Here is a 22,571-nt window from a genome sequence, read left to right on the forward strand (position 1 = left end):
TTAAAAAAAAAAAAAAAAGCAGTTCTCAAAGTATGTTTTCTTTTTCTTTTTTTGGTTTTTTTTTTTTTTGAGACTTAGTCTTGCTATGTTGCCCAGGCTGGAGTGCAGTGGTGCTATCAGCTCACTGCAGCCTCCGCCTCCCGGGTTCAGGCAATTCTCCTGCTTTTGCCTCGCTGGGATTACAGGCGCCTGCCACTACGCCTGGATAATTTTTGTATTTTTTTTTTTTATTAGTGACGGTGTTTCACCATGTTGGCCAGGCTGGTCTTGAACTCCTGATCTCAAGTTATCCGCCTGCCTCAGACTCCCAAAGTGCTGGGATTATCAGCGTGAACCACTGCGCCTGGCTAAAATATATATTTTTTTGTAATCTCAGGAAACTTTTACAGTTGAAAATTACTGATGACCTCAGAGAGCTTTTGTTTACATGAGTTATACCTGTTAATATTTACTATGCTAGCAATTAAAGCTGAAAAAAATTTAAAGTATATATTCATTAATTTATTTAAAATGAACAATAAATATATTATACATGAACATAACATTTTAATTAAAAACAACTATATCTTTAAAGCAAAAAAAAAATAGTGGCAAAAGGGGTATTGTTTTACATTTTTGTAAATTTCTTTAACGTCTGGATTAATAAAAGACACCTGGATTCTCACATCTACTTCTGCACTCAATCTGTTGCAATATGCAGTTTAGTTTGAAATATATAATCTAGCTTAATACAGATATGAAAGTGGAAAATGAAGGAATATAATTTTTTAATTAAAATTTTTTTATTTGTATAAATGTATGTGGTACAAGTGTAATTTTGTTACATGCATAGGTTGCATAGTGGTGAAGTCAGGGCTTGTGGGGTATCAACCACTCAAATAACGTGTATTGTACCCATTAAGTAATCTCTCATCATCCATCCCCCTCACACCCCCTCACTCTTCCGAGTCAGTGGAGTAATATTTTAACAGTCCTTTCAGATAGTAATACGGCACCAAAACTTTACAAATGGTAACTTAAAAGTTAAGTAAAAAACCATAACCAATGAACCCTTCCTGTCCTATGGCAGTACAATCTATTGTTTTGGACTTAATTAAAATTTAAAACTTTAACCTTCAAAGACACCATTAAGAAAAAAAGATAAACCACAGACTCGGAGAAAACATTTGCAAATCATATATCTGATAAATGACTTTTAGTCATTATATTAGAATGTTATGTAATTATGTTAGAAATGTTAGAACCCAATAATAAGGCAACCCAACTCAAAAATGGGCAAAATACTGAATAGACAGCTCACCAAAGAAGCAGTTCAAATGGCCAATGGGCACATGAAAAGATGTTCAACATCATTAGTTATCAAAGAAATGCAAACTAAAACCACAATGAAATACTAATTCATACCTACCAGAATGGCTATAACAAAAAAGGTAAACAATAACAAATGTTGGTAAGAATGTGGATAGACTAGAACCCTCAGGTACTGCAGGTGGGATTGTAAAGTGGTGCAGTCACTTGGAAAACAGCATGGCAGTTTCTGAAAACTAGAAGCACAGAGTTGCCACTTGACCCAGAAATTCCACTCTCAGGTTTATACACAAGATAACTGAAAATGTACGTCCACAAAAAAACCTGTACGTAACTGTTCATAGTGGCATTATTCATGGTAGCCAAAAATACAAAACAACTCAAATGTCTACCAACTGATAAAAGGATAAATAAAATGTGACATATCCATGCAATGGAATTCTATTTAGCATTAAAGAAGACTGAACTATGGATAAACACAATGATATAGATGAACTTCAAAAACATTATGCTAAAAAGCCACATGCAAAAACCACAGTGTATGATTCTGTTTACATGAAATATCCAGAAAAGGCAAGACTATAGAAACAGAAAGTAGAGTAAGAATGCCTGAAGCTAGTAAAGAGCAGTGACTGTAAACTGGCATGAAAAATCCTTTTGGGATTTTTCTAAAATTGGATTGAGATGATGGGAAAAGTATGTGAATTTACTGAAATCACTGAATTGTACACATAAAAAGGGATAAATTTGTGGTAAGTAAATTTACCTCAAGAAAGCTGGTTTACAATACCAATTGGTCTATTTTGTATTTGGACATTTTACCTGTACATGATTTTACAGTGGTACATGTTGATCATTTGGAATATACTGATTCACTAAATTAAACTTCCAAATGTTGACACATTTCATTATACACTAGTAGAAAGTCATAGTCCTTAACTTTATAACTGACCTCATTAGAAAACTTGGCAGATACAAGTTTTCCAAAATTTGAATTTTTGCTTGAATACACAAGTTTTATCACTGGTAATAAATACTGTCAGTTGTTTTCCTTGAAGTGACAGGATAAATGCATATGCCAAAATCTTAATGAATAGTTTAAGTAAAAATAATGTTCTATGAAAAAAGTGGCTAGAAACATGTTGCCACAAAAACTTGTTCATGAATTTTCATAGCAGCATTATTCAAACAAAAAGTAGAAACAACTGAAATGTCCTTCAATTTATAAACAGATATATAAAATGTTGTATATCCATACAACAGAATATTTGGCTTTACAAAGGAATGATGTACTGACACATTCTACAACATGGATGAACCTTGAAAACATTATGCTAAGTGAGAGAAGGCAGACACAAAAGGCCATATATATGATTTTTTAAGTCAATATGAAATGTTCAGAATAGGCAAATCCATACAGACAGAAAGTAGACTGGTGGTTGTGAGGGGCTCAGAGGAAGAGAGAAGAGGGATTGAGTGAGTGCTCTAAAAGTACAGTTTCTTTTTGGGATAATGTTCTCAAATTATATAGTGGTAAAGATTGCTTAACATAGTGAATGTACTAAAACCCACTAAATTGTATACTTTACGTAGTTAAAATGTCTAAATGGTTAAATTTTGTTATATGAATTTTATCTCAATTTTAAAAAATGCTAGATCAGCCTGCAATCTAATTGTACAAGTAATTTCTTGAGACAACCATCATATCATGGTTTTGCATCTTTCCCATTTCATTACACAGAATATTAAAGAGATGTGAATTCAAGAATCAAAACTTAATACAATTAACATTTTTATTATTTCACCTTCTTAAGTAAAGCTTCTCTATTTTTCTTAAACTATTAGTGTGTGACTGTAAAAATTATAATGCCCATTAATAAAGTTTGCAGGCACTGCCTTGATTCATGTTGATGGCAGTTTTACCCATGTTTGCTTTTGTGTCAACTCAATGAAAAAGGAAAATGATGTTTTATTATACAAAAACAGTTGTAATATCATAAAACCCCTAAAAGTCTACCAGAAACCCCTGTAGACCACACTTTGAAACACTGGATCATATATAAACTAGACATAGACTCGAGTTTATATAGACTATATATGTTTATAAATGATCTAGTACAAAAGGATATATGTGATACTGTTAACTATAGTGATTATCCGTGCTGAGATAAAACACTCAATAGTAAGTGTAACATGACTGGGTGTGGTGGTGTGTGCCTGTAGTCTGAGCTACTAGGGAGGGTAAGGTGGGAGGATCACTTGAGCTCAGGAGTTTGAGGTTGGTCTGGGCAACAGACCCCATCTCTTAAATAAATAAATGTATGTATGTAACACAAAGTTGTTTTTTTTTTAAACCTGTATATGAAACACTTTAAAACCCTCTTGAAGGACACAAAAATAGACTTAATCAGAAGAAAAGATTCAAAATAATAAAGATGTCAGTTCTCTCTACATTAATTTATAAATATAAGGTAACAGAAATAGAAGTACTAATAGATCTTTTTTCTGCTCAAACTAGACAATCAAATAGTTGGAATGGCTCATGACTATTTAGATCAACTAATGAAACAGGATAAAAAAGATCCAAGCGGGCCGGGCGCAGTGGCTCATGCCTGTAATCCCAGAACTTTGGGACGCCGAGGCGGGTGGATCACAAAGTCAGGAGTTTGAGATCAGCCTGACCAACATGGTGAAACCCCATCTCTACTAAAAATACAAAAATTAGCCTGGCGTGGTGGCGCACACCTGTGGTCCCAGCTACTCAGGAGGCTGAGGCAGGAGAATAACTTGAACTCGGGAGGCGGAAGCTGTGGTGAGCCGAGATTGCACCACTGCACTCCAGCCTTGGCAACACAGTGAGACTCTGTATCAGAAAACACACACACACACACACACACACACACACACACACACACACAAAACAAGCATAATGGGAAATTTAGAATGTCAAAAGGGTGACATCTCAAAGTTGATAAGTAAAGATGGACTTTAAAATAAATGATGTTGGTAGCCATCGATAAGAGGCAAAATTAGATTCATATCTCACACTGCACACCAGTACAATTCCATAAAGATTGCAATTTAAATGTAAAAAATGTGACCACTAAATTATTGGAAGAAAACACTGAGAATTCCTTTATAACCCTGAAGCGAGGAAAGTCTTAACTATGACTCAAAATTCAGAAGCTATGAAAAAAAAAAGATTCACAAGTTTAATTTCTTAAAAATCTTCCACATGACAAAAAATATCATAAGCCAAGTGAAAAGACAACTGACAAACCAGGAAAACACACTTTCAACTTATATCACAGACAAAGGGTAATCTCCCTAATGTAGAGTTGCTACAAATTGAGAAGGAAAAGACCAACGCCAAAAGAAAAATGAGTAACGAACAAAAACATACAGACTGCAGTTAAAAAAAAAAAAAAAAGCAAATGGTACTTGAGCATAAGAAAAGATACTCAATCTCACTGACAGTACGAGAAAAGCAAATAAAAACTGTGTAGAGATACAAACTACAAAATGAGACTACCTCTATTACAGAGAAATGAAGCAATATTTATCAAAATAACAAATGTATTCACCCTATGACCCAGTAATTTCAATTCTAGGAATCCATCACACACACATACAGACATGGTTATTCATTGTGTCACTCTTTGTAATAGCAGACTAGAAGCAGCCTAATAGTCCAGTAAGGAATGGTAGCCAGCTGTGAAATAGATTTCTGTGTATAGCTACTGTATTAGTTTTCTATTGCTGCTGCCACAAATTACCATAAATTCAGTGGCTTAAAACACCTATCATTTGTTATCTCACAGTTCAGTAAGCTAGAAGTCTGACACTTCTCAGAGTCAGAGACTTTTAGTCTCACCAGGCTAAAATCAGATATCGACAAGGGGGTGTGCCCTTGTGGATGCTCTGCAGAACAATCTGCTTCCAATCTCATTCAGATTGTTGGTAGAATTCAGTTCCATGTGGTTGTTGGACTGAGGTCCTATTTCCTTGCTGACTATTAGCTGGTAGTTGTTCTCAGCCTGTAGAGGCCACTCACATTCCCTTGCTCAACACCCTCCTTTCTCCATCTTCAGAGACATCAAAAGAGGATTGAGTCCTTCTCATGCTTGTATTTCTCTGTCTTCTACTACCTATGTCTCCTGCATCATCTTCTACCTCATCTCTCTGACTGACTCTTCTGTCTTCCTCTTCAGCTTTTAAGAGCCTATGTGGTTACACTGGGCTCATCTGCATAATCCAAAATAAACTGTTAGGTTAAACTGAGTTGATTAGCAATCTTAATTTCATCTGTGAAGTCCCTTCACAGCAGTACCCAGATTATGTGTGAATGAATAACCAGGTGACAAGACCCTTTGAGGGAACATCTTTAGAATTCTGCCTACCATAGATAGAGAAGGGTCTTCTGAATATATTGTTCAATGATAAAAGCAAGGCACAAAAGAGTACTATGCTGTTATTATATAACATGCTACATTTTATGTGAGAAAGGATAGCAAATAAGTTTATACTGGAGAAAGAAACACTAGAAAGTTATAACAAAAATTTACCACTAGAAGACAAAGGGGGTTGGAGTTAGACTTCTCAGTATATATACTTTAAAAAAAAGTTTGAATGGTAAAAATATATCTATTAGAAAAAACACTGTAAAAATAAATTATATCAGTGCAGGCTAAGGAATTCTTCTTTTATTCAATAGTTCTACTCTCATTTAGTTTGATGTTCTAATTATCACAAATTTGTCCAGTGGGACTTCCTTTGAGCTAAGTAAATAAAAAGGGAATGTTTGTCTTTAGAGCAAAAATTCAACTAATAAATGCAGAATGACTGATGGAATTTTTAAAAATCACTATTTAGCAACCATCACAGCAATTGATTCAGTCAAGAATCATCAAGTAATAACAAAACTAGTAAGAGTTTGAGGAATAAGAGGATATTTATTTACATGGTCTGAAGTATATCCCCACAAGATAATAATTACAAGGGAAAATAGTATCTTTGCTGAGTTTTCTGAAACATCCTTGCAGATATCAACCACAATAGGACAAACAGATATCATATATCTCCTGATATCACACAATGAAAAATCACAGCATTTCTTCTGTGATGTTTCATGCCAAAAATGTGTAACCTGAATCTAATCATGAGGAAATATAAGACAAACTCAAATGGAAAAACATGCTATAAAATAACTGACCTATGTTCTTCAACAATGTCAATGTCATGGAAACTAAGAAGGCTAAGGAACTGTTCTTGATTAAAAGAGATTAAAAAGGTATAACATTAAGTGTAAGAAATATCTTGTCAAAAAGGAACAATACTGGGACAAACGGTGGAATCTAAATAAATCTGGGTTAAGGGATACGGTTTATTTGTACTTCTCTTGCAACTTTTCTATAACGCTGCAATTATATTATGTCAAACAAAAAGAAGGGGAGAGGAGCGAATGGAAGGAAGGCAAAACCAAAATGAAACAAAAAGAACTGATCCAGGACAGTGAGACAATTACGGCTGCTAGAACAAGTTGGCAGAGAGTAATGAAAAATAAGGCTGGACAGTAGTGTAGCAGGGACCATGAAAGTCTTTCAAGTCACTCAACATTTACTCATTCAATTAAACTTACTATGTGTCAGGAACTGGCATGAACTTGTTGTGGAAAAGAATACTAACTGCCTACTAATATCCATTCTTTCTTTCTTCCTTAAATACAGATTTCCCAAGCCCTATCTGGGCATGTGACAATCTATTTAAACTTTACTTCTCAGCTTCTTTTGCATCTATAAATGGCTGCATAAGTAGCTCTGAATGATGAAATGTGAACATATGTGATGAGTGACACTTCCAAGCCATGCCTAACATTATGGGCTCTCTTGTCCTTTTTTCTGTCCTGCAAGCTAAGATGGGAATCAAGAAATTGAGACCTGAAGCAGTGATTTTCAAAGTTTGTATTACTTTCATGGTAAAAAAAAAAAAAAAAAAAAAAAAAGTGGTGAAAGTTCCAAAGTATAGTGGAAGCACAAAGAAAGGAGTAATTAAATGGTTCCATAGGAAAAAAGATGAATACAAAGAACTGAGCAAAGACATAAAAAAAAAGAATGATATATTTAGGGAATAGTAATTGTTTCTATTTAAGCTGGAAAATATGCAACAATAGCCTTTAAGACTTTTTAGAGTCATGTGTATACAGGGGTATACATGTACATATATATTCGATAAAATAAAAAGTAATGTAAGAGATTTGGTACTGATACAAGAATAAACACATCAATGAATAAAAAGAGAGACTAAAAATTTAAATCCAAATACATTAAGATGTGAGTATACAGTTGTCTCTCAGTAGCTGTGGGGAATTAGTTCCAGCAACCCCCTGCAGATACCAAACTGCAGATGCTGAAGTCCCTTATATAAAATGGCACAGTATTTGCATATTATTTAGACATATCTGCATATCCTTCCATATACTTTATAGATTACTTACAATGCCTAATACAATGCCTATACATCACTCCATTTGTGTGGATTCACTCAATGGACAGCAAATTCAAGTTTGCTTTTTGGAACTTTGTGGAATTTCTTTTTCTAAATATTTTGGATTCATAGTTGGTTAAACCCATGGATGTGCTGGGCCAACTGTACTATAAAAATGGTATTTCAAACCAGTGAAAAAGAAACATATCATTCAACAGTGGGCAGACAACTGATATACTATTAAAGAAAAAAAGCATCATCCTTTGGTGCCTTGGTCCATAACTCGATCTTGAGACTAAAATAAATTCAAGAATGATTAAATATTTTTGTAGGAAAAAAATGAAATAATAAACATACTAGACCAGGTGTGGTGGCTCATGCCTGTAATCCCAGCACTTTGGGAGGCTGGGGCAGGAGAATCATGAGCCCAGGAGTTTGAGACCAGACTGGGCAACATGGTGAGACCCCATCTCTACAAAAAATGAAAAAACATTTAGCTAGGCATGATAGGTGTGCGTGTGGTCCCAGCCACTCAGGAGGCTAAGATGGGAGGACTGCTCGAGCCCAAGAGGTCAAGGCTGCAGTGAGATGTCATTACGCCACTGCACTTCAGGCTGGGCAACAGAGCGAGACCCAGTCTCAAAAAAAGAAAAGAAAGAAAGAAAATGTACTGGAAAAAAGGTATGAATGGACAGGTATGGTGGCTCACACCACCCAGTACTTTGGGAGGTTGAGGTAGGTGAACTGCTTGAGCCTAGGAGTTTGAGACCAGCCTGGGCACCATGGTGAAACCCCATCTCTACAAAAAATACAAAAAAGTTGGCTAGACATGGTGGTGCACTACTTGGGATGCTGAGGTGGGAGGGTCACTTGAGCCTGGTGAGGTTGTGAGGCTGCAGTGAGCTGTGATCATGCCACTGCACTCCAGCTTGGGTAACAGAGTGAGACCCTGTCTCAAAAAGAAAAAAGAAAAAAAGAAAGAAGAAAGTAAAAAAAAAAAATGGTAAAAATTATGTAAATAATTTATCTAAGAAGGACAAAAAACTCCAGTAGCATAAAGAATTTAAAGGAATTAAAATTAGTAATAAATAAATCTACTATAAACAAAGTAACAACATAATTCCACTCAGAATATCCTGAAAACAGAGGAGGAATGTATGTGTAATATATATGTGTATAAAATATATATAATCATTTATATATAAATGATTTTATAGGGACACTGTATTTCTGGAATACCACCAAAAAACTGGTAACGGTATCGCTGGGAAGAAGGGCTGGGAAAGAGGTCTACTTTATAATGTATATAATTTTAAATTATGTTTATGTGACTTTCTCAACTGAAAAAACTTAGTTCAAAATTTATGATGATAAAACAGAACTAGACCAAGAATGCCATTAATCTTGATTGACACCATTGCCTCTATCAAACCATACTGGCACAAGAAGATTGGCAGTCATTTTTTTTCTTGAGAAATTAAGTAAATAATCAACTAACTTAAAAAAAATCAAGGGAGGAAGGAAAAAAAATACTTCAACTCATGGTTCATCCATCCTAGTTTCATAATATGGCCTTGCTCTATGGTGTCTCAAATATTCCCAGATAATAACATCTTCTCTCACAGATATCCTTCTAATTATAAATCACACAAACATTATTTTCCTCTACTAAACTCTAATATTAAAGTTGTTTTCATTAAAATTTTCATTAAAAATTACTTTATTCTGTAGGTAGAAGAGAGGACTTGCTATGTTCCCAACACACAGAAACGATACTCAAGGTGATACATTCCCCAAATACCCTGACTTGGTCATTACACATTTTATTTATGTAACAAATACTCATGTGCCCTCCAAAATATGTAAAATATATGTCAATTTAAAAATTAGTTTATTCTGAATGGATATAATATGAACCTCTGATCAAAAGGTATACAAAGCAAAATAAGTCTTTTTCCTGTCTCTGTACCCCAGCTGTCTAGTTCCTCTTTATAGAAATAATCACTGCTATCAGTATACTCCCAGATATTTTATATGTGTGTATATGTCTGTGTGTGAGTACAGATATTAAAATTTTTAAAAATATATGCAAATATTGGCTTTCTATACAGTGTTTAGCCCTTATACTTTTTTTTTCTTTTTTTGCGCAAATAGTAGCTTTCTATACAGTGTTTAGCCCTTGTACTTTTTTTTTTCTTTTTTTGAGACAGGGTCTCGCTCTGTCGCCCAGGCTGGAGTGCAGTGGCGCAATCGTGGCTCACTGCAATCTCCACCTCCCAGGTTCAAGCAAATCTCCTGTCTCAGCCTCCCAAGCAGCTGGGATTACAGGCGCCCACCACCACACCTGGCTAATTTTTTTTTGTATTTTTAGTAGAGATGGGGTTTCGCCATGTTGGCCAGGCTGGTCTCGAACTCCTGACCTCAGGTGATCCACACCTGCCTCAACCTCCCAAAGTGCTGGGATTACAAGCGTGAGCCACCGCGCCTGTCCAGCCCTTGTACTTTTTACTTAACAAAACATCTTGGTGAATGTCCCCTTTTCCTTTAATGTTATGCTACATCCTATTATATAGATGTATCTAATTTATTTAATCATTTCCCAATCTATTTAGGTTGTTTTCAGTCTTTTGCCATTACAAACTCTTCTTCAATAAAGAACCTCATACATGTCAGCATGTTACTGTGAAAAAATGTGATTGATATGCCTACTAAACAAATTCTTAGATATGTTATTGCTGGGTCAGTTTTTTTTTCCTTTAACATTTTTAAGGTTTTTAATACATCATTGCTAAAGTACATTCTCCAAGAAGATTATGCAAATTACACTCCTATTTGTATTATTGAAAAATCTGTCTTATGTTTCCAAACTCTAGGTAACCAATTTATTTTCAGCTTTGTTCATTGATGGAAAAAGTAGAAAATCACTGTTACTTCACTTTAATTTGACTGCTAATAAACATTTATTTGTGTATTTCTAGACATTTCTATGAATTGCACTTATTATAGTTCCTGAATTATAATAAAATAGTTGTTGAATAAATGTATTCATATTCTTGTACATTTTTATTTTGAAGTGTTGTTCTTTCCCTTATTGATATGAATAACTAATCTTTTAAGGCTTAAAGCGTATAAAGTGCCTAAACATATCTGTTAGTAACAGGTTCTCTGTCTTCCCTACCCTTTCCTTTGTATACAATCTCATTTATTTTCACAAAAATCTCAGTGGTGGGTGGCATTATTCCTGCTTTATAGATGAGGACATTGAGACTCAGAGCTTAAGTTGTCCAATGTTTCTCAATGAGAAAATCCTCTTGGAGAACCAAAGCAAACCAGGCTAAGGAGTTAGGTATACTACTTTCAAAATTCTGTACTTGTGAAAAGGCAGAAACTTCGCAATAGGCAAATAATCTATAAAACAGTCAGATCGCACTTCTAACACAGATAGTGGAAAAGCTACAAGTAAGGATGTAAAAGATTTGGGAATTTTGTTTACAAGCAAGAGGGGATGATTTATAATCCTGAACATTAGTAAGGTAGATGATAAATATTCTACAATTAGAATTTGCAATTTTTGGCAGGGTTGAATCCAGGTTTTGTAGGCCGTAAAGTTTAAAGTTTCCAGAGGAAAGTAAAGAAGATAGGGGGAGGAGGGGAAGTGGGAAGTGATGGCAGCAAATGTAGCTTAAACAGAAGGAACCAGGGGGAGAGTAGCAGGAAATGAAGCTTAGAGAGGCAGTCACGCTCAAGATCATGTCAAGCCTTGTAGGCATGGTAAGAACTTTGGGTTTCATTCTGACAAACACTGGAAATCACTAAACAGTTCCGAGTAGAGAAAGGATATGATTTGATTTTTATGATTAAAAAGTAACTATGGCTATTACATAGAGAACTATAACGGGAGAAGAGTATAAGAAGGTAGACCAGTATGAGACTCATAGTTCATTGGACTGTTGTGATAGCAGTGGAGGTGATGTGAAATGGTAAGGTATTCAAAATATTTTGAAGGTAGAGTCTTGATCAGACTCCTCCCGAACACCTTCATATGAACATGCAACACTTCAGCCAATCAAAGCAACTGGCTCAACATAGCAGCTTCTTCATCCACACACATTTGTACATACTGTTTTTCCCAATGGCTAGATATTGACTGTCTAAACCACTACTCACTTGTTGAGAATTAGCAAAAGTATTTTTTTCTTCTGTAAACCATTCCTTCATTTCCCCTTTCTGTATCCAACAGCACTTTGCATTATTCCTACTATAATATTTATCATACCTGACAGTAATAATTTGAAATCTTTTTACTGCCTCCACTTGTAGATTATGCATACCTTAAGGGCTTAATTCATCCTTGTAATTGCACAAATTATCATAAACCACATAATATATATGTGATATATATTTTGTATCTATGTTTCTATTGTATTATATATATGATAGATATTATATATGATGTTGTGTATATGATGATGTATATATGATAACATCATATATTGGATATATATAGATGTGTCTAATTTATTTAATCATTTCCCTATATATTTAGGTTGTTTGCAGTCTTTTGCTTTTACAAAGTCCTCTTCAATAAAGAACCTCATACATGTCAACATGTCAGCGTGAAAAAGAGTGATTGTATATATTGTGTGATTGTATATAAACATGAACAATGATAAAATTTGTTCAAATGCCTTCAGAAATGTCTATTGAATTCAAAGTATTTATAATTGTAAAATCCTAAATAACCCCTGTTTTCTTTAGAAGGGAGAGAAAACTCCTGAAGAGCTCCTTCCCCACCCCTAGTTCTGAAAAGAAATAATATTTTTTCTTTCATGAGTAAACAATTTCAGTTTTCTGCCATTTTAGGAAGCTATCATTGATAACAAGTCCAGTCATATCTAATCATTCAAATTTTTGTAAAGATATAAATATGATTATTGCCCAGGTACCTGATAAACTTATTTCATAAATATATCCACATATATATTGTATGATATACCTCAGACAACTGATCTGAAAATTACTTTTTTAATTTAAAAAAACAGATTATAACTTACCAAATCAGTTTCTTTTTTCCTTCTTTTCTTTCTTTCTGTTTTTGGCACCTGACAGGGGGACAGAAGAAATACAGAAATTGTGATAACAAAGACTAACATACTTTCTTACTTCATTGCAAATGTTAAGATACTTGCTCAACAGGTAACACAATAGTCATTTCTTTATTCTCCAAGAGGAACGTGCAGTGCTAATAAGCAAATGTGAAAAAAAATTTAAAATCTGATAAAACATAATTGCCAATAACAGCAACAGAACGGAAGGATACTTTAGAGATTATTCTTTTTTAAACCTCAGTTCTGCCCAGAAGCCACCGCCATATTAATTTAAATGATTCTTTTATTTTAATCATTAATTGATTTTTTTTTTTTTTGAGATGGAGTCTTGCTCTGTCACCCAGGTTGGAGTGCAATTGGCACAGTCTAGGCTCACTGCAACCTCCCCTTCCCAGGTTCAAGTGATTCTCCTGCCTCAGCCTCCTGAGTAGCTGGGATTATAGGCACACACCACCACACCTGGCTATTTTTGTATTTTTTGAGACCGGCTGGTCTCAAACCCCTGACTTCATGATCCACCCGCCTCGGCCTCCCAAAGTGCTGGGATTACAGGCTTGAGCCACCAAGCCCGGCGGGTATTTTTTTTTTTTTTTTTTTTGAGTCGGAGTTTTGATCTGTTGCCCAGGCTGGAGGGCAGTGCTGCAATCTTGGCTCACCACAACCTCCACCTCCCAGGTTCAAGCAATTCTCCTGCCTCAGCCTCCCAAGTAGCTGGGACTACAGGCGTGTGCCACCACACCTGGCTAAGTTTTGTATTTTTAGTAGAGACGGGGTTTCACTATGTTGGCCAGGCTGGTCTCGAACTCCTGACCTCGTGATCCGCCCACCTCAGCCTCCCAAAGTGCTGGGATTACAGGCATGAGCCACTGTGCCAAGTTGATTGTTTTAAAGATTTTACTTCCCATATTTTAGCTGCAGAAAACTACCATGGAGCTAAATATAAAATACATACAAAAAGGCAACATTTGGGACATGGAAAAACTCTTTTACATATGACATTTCCTGATAACCATAGTACAGAACAATCTAAACCCAACCTTTTAAACTTAAAAACAAAGGCAGTACAAGCCTACTAAGAATCTTCTTCAGCATAAAGACCTTAACCTAGATCTAGAACTGAAGAACTTTCCAAAACTTATTTATATCTGACAACTTCAAAAATGGGATTGAAGAGGTTTTGGAAATTTAAATACATATAAGGTAGAATAACTAAAAATAAAATGGAACATAATCAATACAAAATATTGACGGTATTCTTGATATGAATAGGTATCTAATTATTTCATCTGGGGTACTGAAAAGAAACACATTGATAACTTTGTCTAAGCCTGATGTCTCTTCTGTAATATGGATTTTATAAAAATTATTTAAGGAGGCTGAAGCAAGAATTAAAATACACAACACTGAGTACAATTCTCAGGCCATAACAGGCACTCAAAATAAAAAGGTTATTATTATTATATAGACTTCCCAAAACATATTTTCCTAAAACCTAATTCAAGAATAAATATAATTTGTAGGTTTTTATAAAGAGGCCACTGGGTAATAGAATGAATCACATCTTTAACTATAACTTTTCAAAAGGAAATTCAGATACTTATCTCTTTTTTTTTTTTAAGACGGAGTCGCGCTTTGTCACCCAGGGTGGAGTGCAGTGGCGTGACCTTGGCTAACTACAACCTCTGCCTCCTGGGTTCAAGTGATTCTCCTGCTTCAGCCTCCTGAGTAGCTGAAATTACAGGCACCTGCCATCATGCCCGGCTAATTTTTGTGTATTTAGTAGAGACAGGTTTTTGACATGTTGACCAGGCTGTTCTCGAACTCCTGATTTCAAGTTATCTGCCCATCTAGGCCTCCCAAAGTGCTGGGATTACAGGCATGAGCCCCCGCCCCACCCCGATCTCTATTAAAGCTAAGAGTATAATCTTGAGGGCAGAACATTATGTTTTAACTCAGTGAACAAAGTATTGATTGCAGACGGTTTAGAAAACATGGTCTGATAAATTATAAGACAGAATGAAGTTTGGAGGATCTAAAGTGGTGCTAAGTTGACATGTTCCCTGTAATGTTTTTCTCAAAATAAAATTTTTCTCAAATTTCTCAAATACAAGATGTCCCAAACGCTCTTAAAAAGAATTCATAATTAAATCCTTTTAGTAATCAAAATATATCACATTTACCTTTGTGGCTGTGCAATCTGAAGTCTTGAATTCATTCATATATTCATCTAAAAACACTTTAAAAGTGTTGACCCAAACTCTCACTGGAGATTCACCCAGTGAATCACGCTGCTCAAGCCTCATCGTCTTTTCCAGAATCTGTTCAAATAGTGCATAGAGGTCTTTATACCGTATGCTTTTCCCATCATCCACCTATAAGCAATAAGAAAAGAAATGTATGGTTTTATAAAGAAACTCTTTAAATATAGAGAAATGGTTACACTTGTAATGGGGTAGTATTTAGAATAAAGATTAGGATCCTGATACAATTTCTAATGAGCATGCCCATGAGGTCATGTGGTATTTGTAAACTCCCATTCTAGTATGGAATGAATGCAGAATAAAACATGCTAAATTTTAGTAAAAAACCTGACTGTAATAATTTGAGAAAGTCTTGCGAATTTCTCTCCTAAGTGTGACTTTTTAATTTTATGTAGCTATAAAGGTTATTTACATCCCTCTTAATTACTTACCTCCCCAGAAATGAACCTTGTTTAGATGGTTCTACTCTAAAACTGAAAGAATGAATACTTGAATCATTGCCTAAGGATATATTAAGTAACCAATTTATTTTTCCAAAGAAGAGTGACATGCCCACAGTAACATCATATTATTTGCAAGGAACTGAAATAGAATTTCTTTTATTTAAATGAGATCTGGAATTTTTTTTTTTTTTTTGAGACGGAGTCTTGCTCTGTCACCCAGGCTGCAGTGCAGTGGCATGATCTCGGCTCACTGCAACCTCCACCTCAAGCTATTGAATGGGTTCAAGCCATTCTCCTGCCTCAGCCTCCCCAGTAGCTGGGATTACAGGCGTGCACCACCATACCTAGCTAATTTTTGTATTTTTAGTAGAGACGGGGTTTCACCATGTTGCCCAGGCTGGTCTTGAACTCCTGACCTCATGACCTACCCGCCTCAGCCACCCAAAGTGCTGGGATTACAGGCTTGAGCCATTGTGCTCAGCCAAGTACAGTATAAATTAAAAAGCTTTCCTGATTTTTCTCTTCACAGTGAATTAAAGAATATATTGAACAATGAAAAGCCAATAAAATATGAATTCTTTTACAGAATATGATAATTCATAAACACTAATGCTTCTATAGACCAAAGCATTAATTGCACACACCAAAAATAAATTTTCTAAAACATGACCAGTATCATGTGAAAGTATAAGGTAAATCTCAAAGTGATATAAACTGATATGTAGAAATCAGTGACCATAAACTAACTGCCCTAATTCCATTAAAAAGAAAACATATAATGTATTCCTCACACAGGAAAATTAGACATTATAGCCTAGCAATAGAGCTAAAAGGATTATGAAAAGTCACAGGGAAAAACAGAATCATACCCAGGACATCTGAAGTCAGTATCTTAAAAGATGGAAAAAACAGCTGTAAGGTGGGAAAAAGCTACTGAAGGAAATTCAAGGGAGCTTTTAATCTGAAACCAGTTTCCTTGTCTATCCCTAAAACAAAAACCATTAATTTTCTGTGTCTATCCCTAAAACAAAAACAAGGAACTGGAGAAATCTCTTATGAAACATGGCTTTTGTATTATCTTCTACAGCACTATCAAATTTTTCATATGTTGAACTACTAAATATCTCCTAACATAGTCCAACTCACTGCCAATGCAGATGAATAAAAGCTGAAGATATTCTGCCGAAATTCCTTCAGGGCTTTTTTAAATACAACGTCCACTAGTGTATCCTTCTTGCTGTCTTCATTATCTAGGTCATTCACCTGGGAACCACAAAATGAGTTTTAGTACACAATCAACTAATTGAAAAGAAGTAAATACAACAGTAGGCATGTATTGTTTCTTCTACAATGACTGTCCTCAAAGTGCAAGCCACAGGCTATTATAGGACTCAGGTAAAAGTATGACTAGACAGTCAAACTATAATTACTACTCTATGATTTCTAAGGTTCCTTCTAACATTGTATGATTCTATAGTTCTGTTACAAGAAAACTCCCGTGTGCAACAAGCTGTACCTTCCCATTTGAAATTTGACAATTTTAGTAAAATTAAAGTCACTACTAAAGGCTACAACCTTAAATCCTGTCTACCCAGTCTAACTAATGCATATCCTATTATTCACACCTTTCTGGTAAAGAACAGATCATCTAAAGCATGGAAGCATATGTAATTTTGATATCTAGAGGGTATATCCTGATATACACAAGTATTCCATACACAGAGCTGCTCCAGGGCCTGACTTGGCAAATAAAGTGTACCTTTTTCAGAAGAAATTCATCCATGCTTTTTAAATCATTGACACTTGCTATGATCTGGACAGAGTCATTTTGCCATTGCATAGAATCCAAAGCCACGTTGCTAATCTTCACACTTCGCTTGCGCTTAGCCTTTGGAGAAGGTTCTTTGTTCTCTTTGAACTCCTTCCGGCAACTGCCGGGCAGTTCTGGGCTCAAAGGAGGTGTTGGGTGATATGGAGCTAATTCTACAATTCAAGATAGAAGACCCAAAAAGACACATTTAGTAAACATATTGATAATCTTCATATCCTTCTTTTTAAAGTTCCTTTAATAAGTCACTGAAGGAAACATGCAAATATATGAAAAGCAAAGTAACATTAATGTTTGAGGTTAGGCAGCTAAGCAATAAATCCAGATGGCACATTTGTACAGAAAGCGTATTTAAAAATTACCACTTTTCAAAGGGAAATGATATCATATCTCCCAAGAAGCTGAGGTCTGATATTAAAAACCTGGATAGAAATGCTTTGCAGGACATTAAGTTAGATCCCAAAGACCTCAGTCCCAAAGAAAAGAAGAGAATATACAACCATACTAGCATATTAAATGCTTACTGTTAACAAAGTCACAGCTTTGCTACATGTTTGAAACAATATGTGTAGCTATATACAAGTCCAACAAACCAGTGGAGTTTGATAATTATTATTATTTCTTTACTACAGTCTAAAGTCCTGAATACTTCTGTGATAACATTTGGTGATTGCTGGCAACCTGTTAGGGAGCCAAGTAACTCAACTGGCTTACTTCTGCTTGGATCTCTTCAGCATTTAGGATTTTCTTAAACATCCCCCAAATAACTGTCAATTTATTTTCTCTCCAATAACAGAGAAATTAGGTTCTATGTAGCCCATTACAATTTAGAACTAGACCAGATTTGCCAAACCCTATCTGGAGCTTGATGAGAATGTTTACCTCCTCTCATTTCACATGCTTGTCTTCCCAATGTGTATGCTCTTTACCCTCTGTCCAATGGTATATCCTGTTTCTATCCAAACTAACTTTGATAATAAAGGAAAAAAGTAGCCCCCTACATGCTAAATACCACCTCAGGCAGGAACTGAGAGAAACCCAATCTCAACTATGACACAAGAGTAAAGAATATAAAGATACAGGATACAATTATATTCAAACATATATCAACTGATTTTAATTCTATTATACAGCTTAGATATATTATCTAATTATTTTATTTAGCAAAGTCAATATCTTTCTTATTAATAAATGTTTACTAAAGAAATTATCCATAATCCCGTATTAGCATTAAAAACAAGGCCTACCTTAATACATTTTTTCCAAATATAAATAAAAAGCTATAATCCTAAGTTTTATACATGTGTCATTATGAAGCAAACACACAACAAAGTCTGCTTGTAATATGAATTTTCAATTAGAGTTTATACTTCTTTCTTGAGAATTAGCAGCAAAGAATATAACTGTGGGAAATAAAAAACCTAGAAGGATGACTGTCAACCAGACAAGATATAAGAAATTGATAACCTTAGTCACTCAATAGTAGGGAATTCCCAGTTTCCCATATCTGTAGTATTCATTTAACTTGTTATTGGTTTGATTCACATCCATTTCTCAACTGATAGAGGCAAAGCCATAAGATACAAAAACAGGGGTCTAACTACCTTTCCACCATTCTTTCCTCTGGCATAGAGAGCTCAAGCCCACCCATCCCTCTGGGAAGCTTGATGATCTTTCCTCCTTGTTTCTCTATTTTATCCTAGATATGAGAAGATTTTGGTTTCTTATTGTAACTAGGTCTGTTCTATCCTGCCTTAAGCTTTCTTCCGAGGACCTCTTTCTATTTTAGTCAATGCTGGTATTTCACCCACATTACCATATATCCACCTTGGATGTACATCCCTGTTGAAGAAGTTGGTATCTTTACATAGTAGCTAAAAACTCTCAGGCATACCTGAGAAAAGGGCTTGAGAAGAAGCAGTAGTCTTCTAACATTAGGATAACTTGGAGAGTAAGTAATTTTCCCATTTAGAGAGGTCAGTTTTCTGAACGATGAACTAACTGTTGAGTACTTCTCAAATGTGTAATGCTGCATGCCCAGAAAGTTAAAATAAGAGCTATGGGACTGGGCATGGTGGCTCATGGCTGTAATCCCAGCACTTTGGGAGGCTGAGGTGGGAGGATAGGTTGAGCCCAGAAGTTAAGAGGTTACAGTGAGCTATGATCACACCACTCCAGCCTAAGCAACATAGGGAAACCTTGTCTCTAAAATTGAAAAATAAGAGCTATTATAAAGTGCCAGGCATCTGCTAGGTACTGAAATATAGCAAGTACTTAATATACAATACAGTGGTTAAGACTGTGGACTCTGGAGCAGGACTGCCTAGATTCAACTCTTAGCTCTTCCAGTTACTATATGTGCATAAATAAATAACTTTTCTTTTTTATTTATTTATTTGAGACAGGGTCTCACTCTTTCTCCCACAAGTGCAGTGGTGTGATCACAGCTCACTGTAGCGTCAACTTCCCAGACTCAAGAGATTCTCCTACCTCAGCCTCCCAAGTAGCTGGGACTACAGGCACATGCCTCCATGCCTGGCTAATTTTTGTATTTTTTGTAGAGAAGGGGTTTCACCATGTGCCCAGGCTGGTACTGAACTCCTGGACTCATGTGATCTGCCCACCTCAGCCTCCCAAAGTGCTGGGATTACAGGTGTGAACCATCGTGCCTGGCCTAATAAAAAAAATTCTCTGTGCCTGAGTTTTCTCATCCATAAATTGGGAATAATAATCACACCAACTCTCAAAAAACTGTTATGAGGAGCAACTGACTTAATAACCACAACATGCTTACCACAGTGCCTTGCATATAGTAAGCACTCAAATATTAGCTGCTATTAGTTATAACCAGTAATACATATTTGTTAAATGAATGAATAATGGCTACATTTTTATAGTTTAGAAAATTAAGGCTAACCTATGATACATAGTCATTTTTGAGGTGGTTGCTGCTTCATTGTTTTGTGATGCATTTTTTGGGAACTTCTATTGTAGGAAAAATGTAACTTTATTTTTTAGTTAAGGAAGGATTAGAACATCCAGCCAACAGAATTGACATTATGAATACTACAGGAATAGCAAACTTTCAGAAAGAGTGAACAGAAATTATGAACACAAGTTCCACCCTTTGGTCACTTTTACCATCTGGAAACTGATGAGCTGGAATCACATCTGTGCCTGCAAAGAGTGGCGAAACCTCTGACTGGGTAGTAGGTTTCACTCTGGTAGTCTTCTTCTCCCCTTGTTTCCCTTTGGCCCAGAATCTCATCTTAGCTCTCTGAGGTCTGTTTAAAGAAATAAAGGTAAAAATGGAAATTAGAGTATCTCAGTGATAATATTTGTATATATCACTTTAAGCTTTACAAATCTTCTATGTATATTAGCTCATTTAAGCTTCACATTTAAATTAAGTGTATTTATCTTTACTTTTGCATTTAAACTTCACCTGAAAGGTGAAAAATTATTTAACTTCTCTGGGTTTTGTTATTTCTATATTCAGATGAGGAAACATCTTGAATACAGAAATAACAAAACCCAGAGAAGTTAAATATTTTTTCTAAGATGAAACAGCCACAAAGCAGTGGAGCTAGAATTCTAACTCAAGTTTTCTAACTCCTAAACTGGTTTATTTTCATTCTTGTCCCCCATCCAGCTTGGATTTAGTATATACACAATTTAACAACAAAGAAAATACTTTTTAAAGAAATCACTAATAATCCTACCACTCTAAAAAACATTAGTTTACCTTCTTTTGTCATTTCCTTCCAGTCTTTATTCATAAGTATGGCAAGTTTTACATCACTGTTATCATGATGCACATAGCATTTTAAATCTTTCCACTCACCATTATATAATAAAAGCTTTAATGTCACTATTTACATTCATGAGTTATTAGTATTATTAACAGCCACTTATTTGAACTTGTATCTTTCTCCAGGCACAGTGCTTACAAAATTAAATTACAATTTCAACTTTGCTTTTTTCTTTTTTCTTAAAGAACAGGTGATCGTAACAACTTTGCTTTTAACAAACTACTATAAATATGTTACAGGTGAAAAACTGGAGACATACATTAGGTAACTTTCCCAAAGTTTCACAGTGAGTGAAAAATTCAGAACCACATCTATTATATTGTATTGCCTCTTCTTAGTGCTTATACACGCTTTCATCATATACATCAAAGAAGTACCTTGCGATAACAATGGCATGTAGTTACTGATCATATATTACGTATTCTAACCTCATAGTTGGGGGTTTATTTGTAAATTAATTTATCTGTTCATTTGTCTGTTCAATCATTCAATTAAAAAATTTTGAATATGTACTAGGTGACAGGTACTATGCCTTATATATGATATTCCTAATTTCACAACTACCGTGATAAACAGTATTATCCTTACTTTACACATGAGCAAACTAAGGCTTAGAGGCCTGATGGAGATGGAAGTTAAAATCAAGTCTATCTGGTTTTGAAGCCCATGCACTCTTTCTTTCTTTTTTTTTTTTTTTTAAAAAAAAAAAAGCTTATTACTAAATTCATATATTTATACATTAAAAAGAGAAATTGTTCTACAAGACTTACTAAAAACAACAGTATCTCTCTGCCATGCTCACCCCATTTTCTGCTCCCTAGAGGCAACACTTTTGAATTGCTTTAACTAATTCTTCTGATATTTAGTGTGCTTCTGTAACTATCATACTCATGGACACAGATAATGATTAGGCATGTTCCACCATTCCAGTCCTAACCATAAACATGTGCCCCCAAAGAACTATACTGTAATTTTAGTTAGATCAATATTCAGTATTTACTTTTAATAATATTCAGTATTTATTTTTATTATGTAAATAATATTCACAGTTGAGGGATGTAATTCCCTAAATGATCTACTTTATTCTAGAGGATTTTTAAAATTTGCTCATGAAAACTGTTTGATTTTTCATTTGCTTACTTTTCTACATACAATTCACTTCCACGTGTTTCCCCATTTGTATCAACTCTCAATACATTCAAATATATTAGGTATTTTATCAGTTTCATCTTATTGAAAAAAATCTCTCCCAGAGCCTTCTAACTTGCTCCAGTTTGGAGTGGTTTCCCTCATTGCCTGCTGTGCAGTTGTCATTTGAAAAGCTACTT

At 35.1% G+C, this 22,571-nt stretch overlaps 1 protein-coding gene across 13 annotated transcripts in view; it reads right to left on the minus strand.

The window, feature by feature from the left end:
- MYO9A (myosin IXA) overlaps nucleotides 1-22,571 on the minus strand; it is a 308,394-nt gene that overhangs the window by 53,517 nt on the left and 232,306 nt on the right. For all 13 annotated transcript variants that reach the window (XM_063652720.1, XM_063652726.1, XM_063652723.1 and 10 more), the window contains 5 exons: nucleotides 20,573-20,715; nucleotides 17,363-17,586; nucleotides 16,750-16,866; nucleotides 15,080-15,271; nucleotides 12,846-12,893 (listed from right to left, as the gene is read on the minus strand). In XM_063652720.1, the coding sequence (XP_063508790.1) occupies nucleotides 12,846-12,893; nucleotides 15,080-15,271; nucleotides 16,750-16,866; nucleotides 17,363-17,586; nucleotides 20,573-20,715 (724 nt within the window). The remainder of the gene's footprint in view (nucleotides 1-12,845; nucleotides 12,894-15,079; nucleotides 15,272-16,749; nucleotides 16,867-17,362; nucleotides 17,587-20,572; nucleotides 20,716-22,571) is intronic.

The sequence above is a fragment of the Pongo pygmaeus genome, chromosome 16, assembly GCF_028885625.2.
Source record: "Pongo pygmaeus isolate AG05252 chromosome 16, NHGRI_mPonPyg2-v2.0_pri, whole genome shotgun sequence".
Taxonomy (NCBI): Eukaryota; Metazoa; Chordata; class Mammalia; order Primates; family Hominidae; genus Pongo; species Pongo pygmaeus.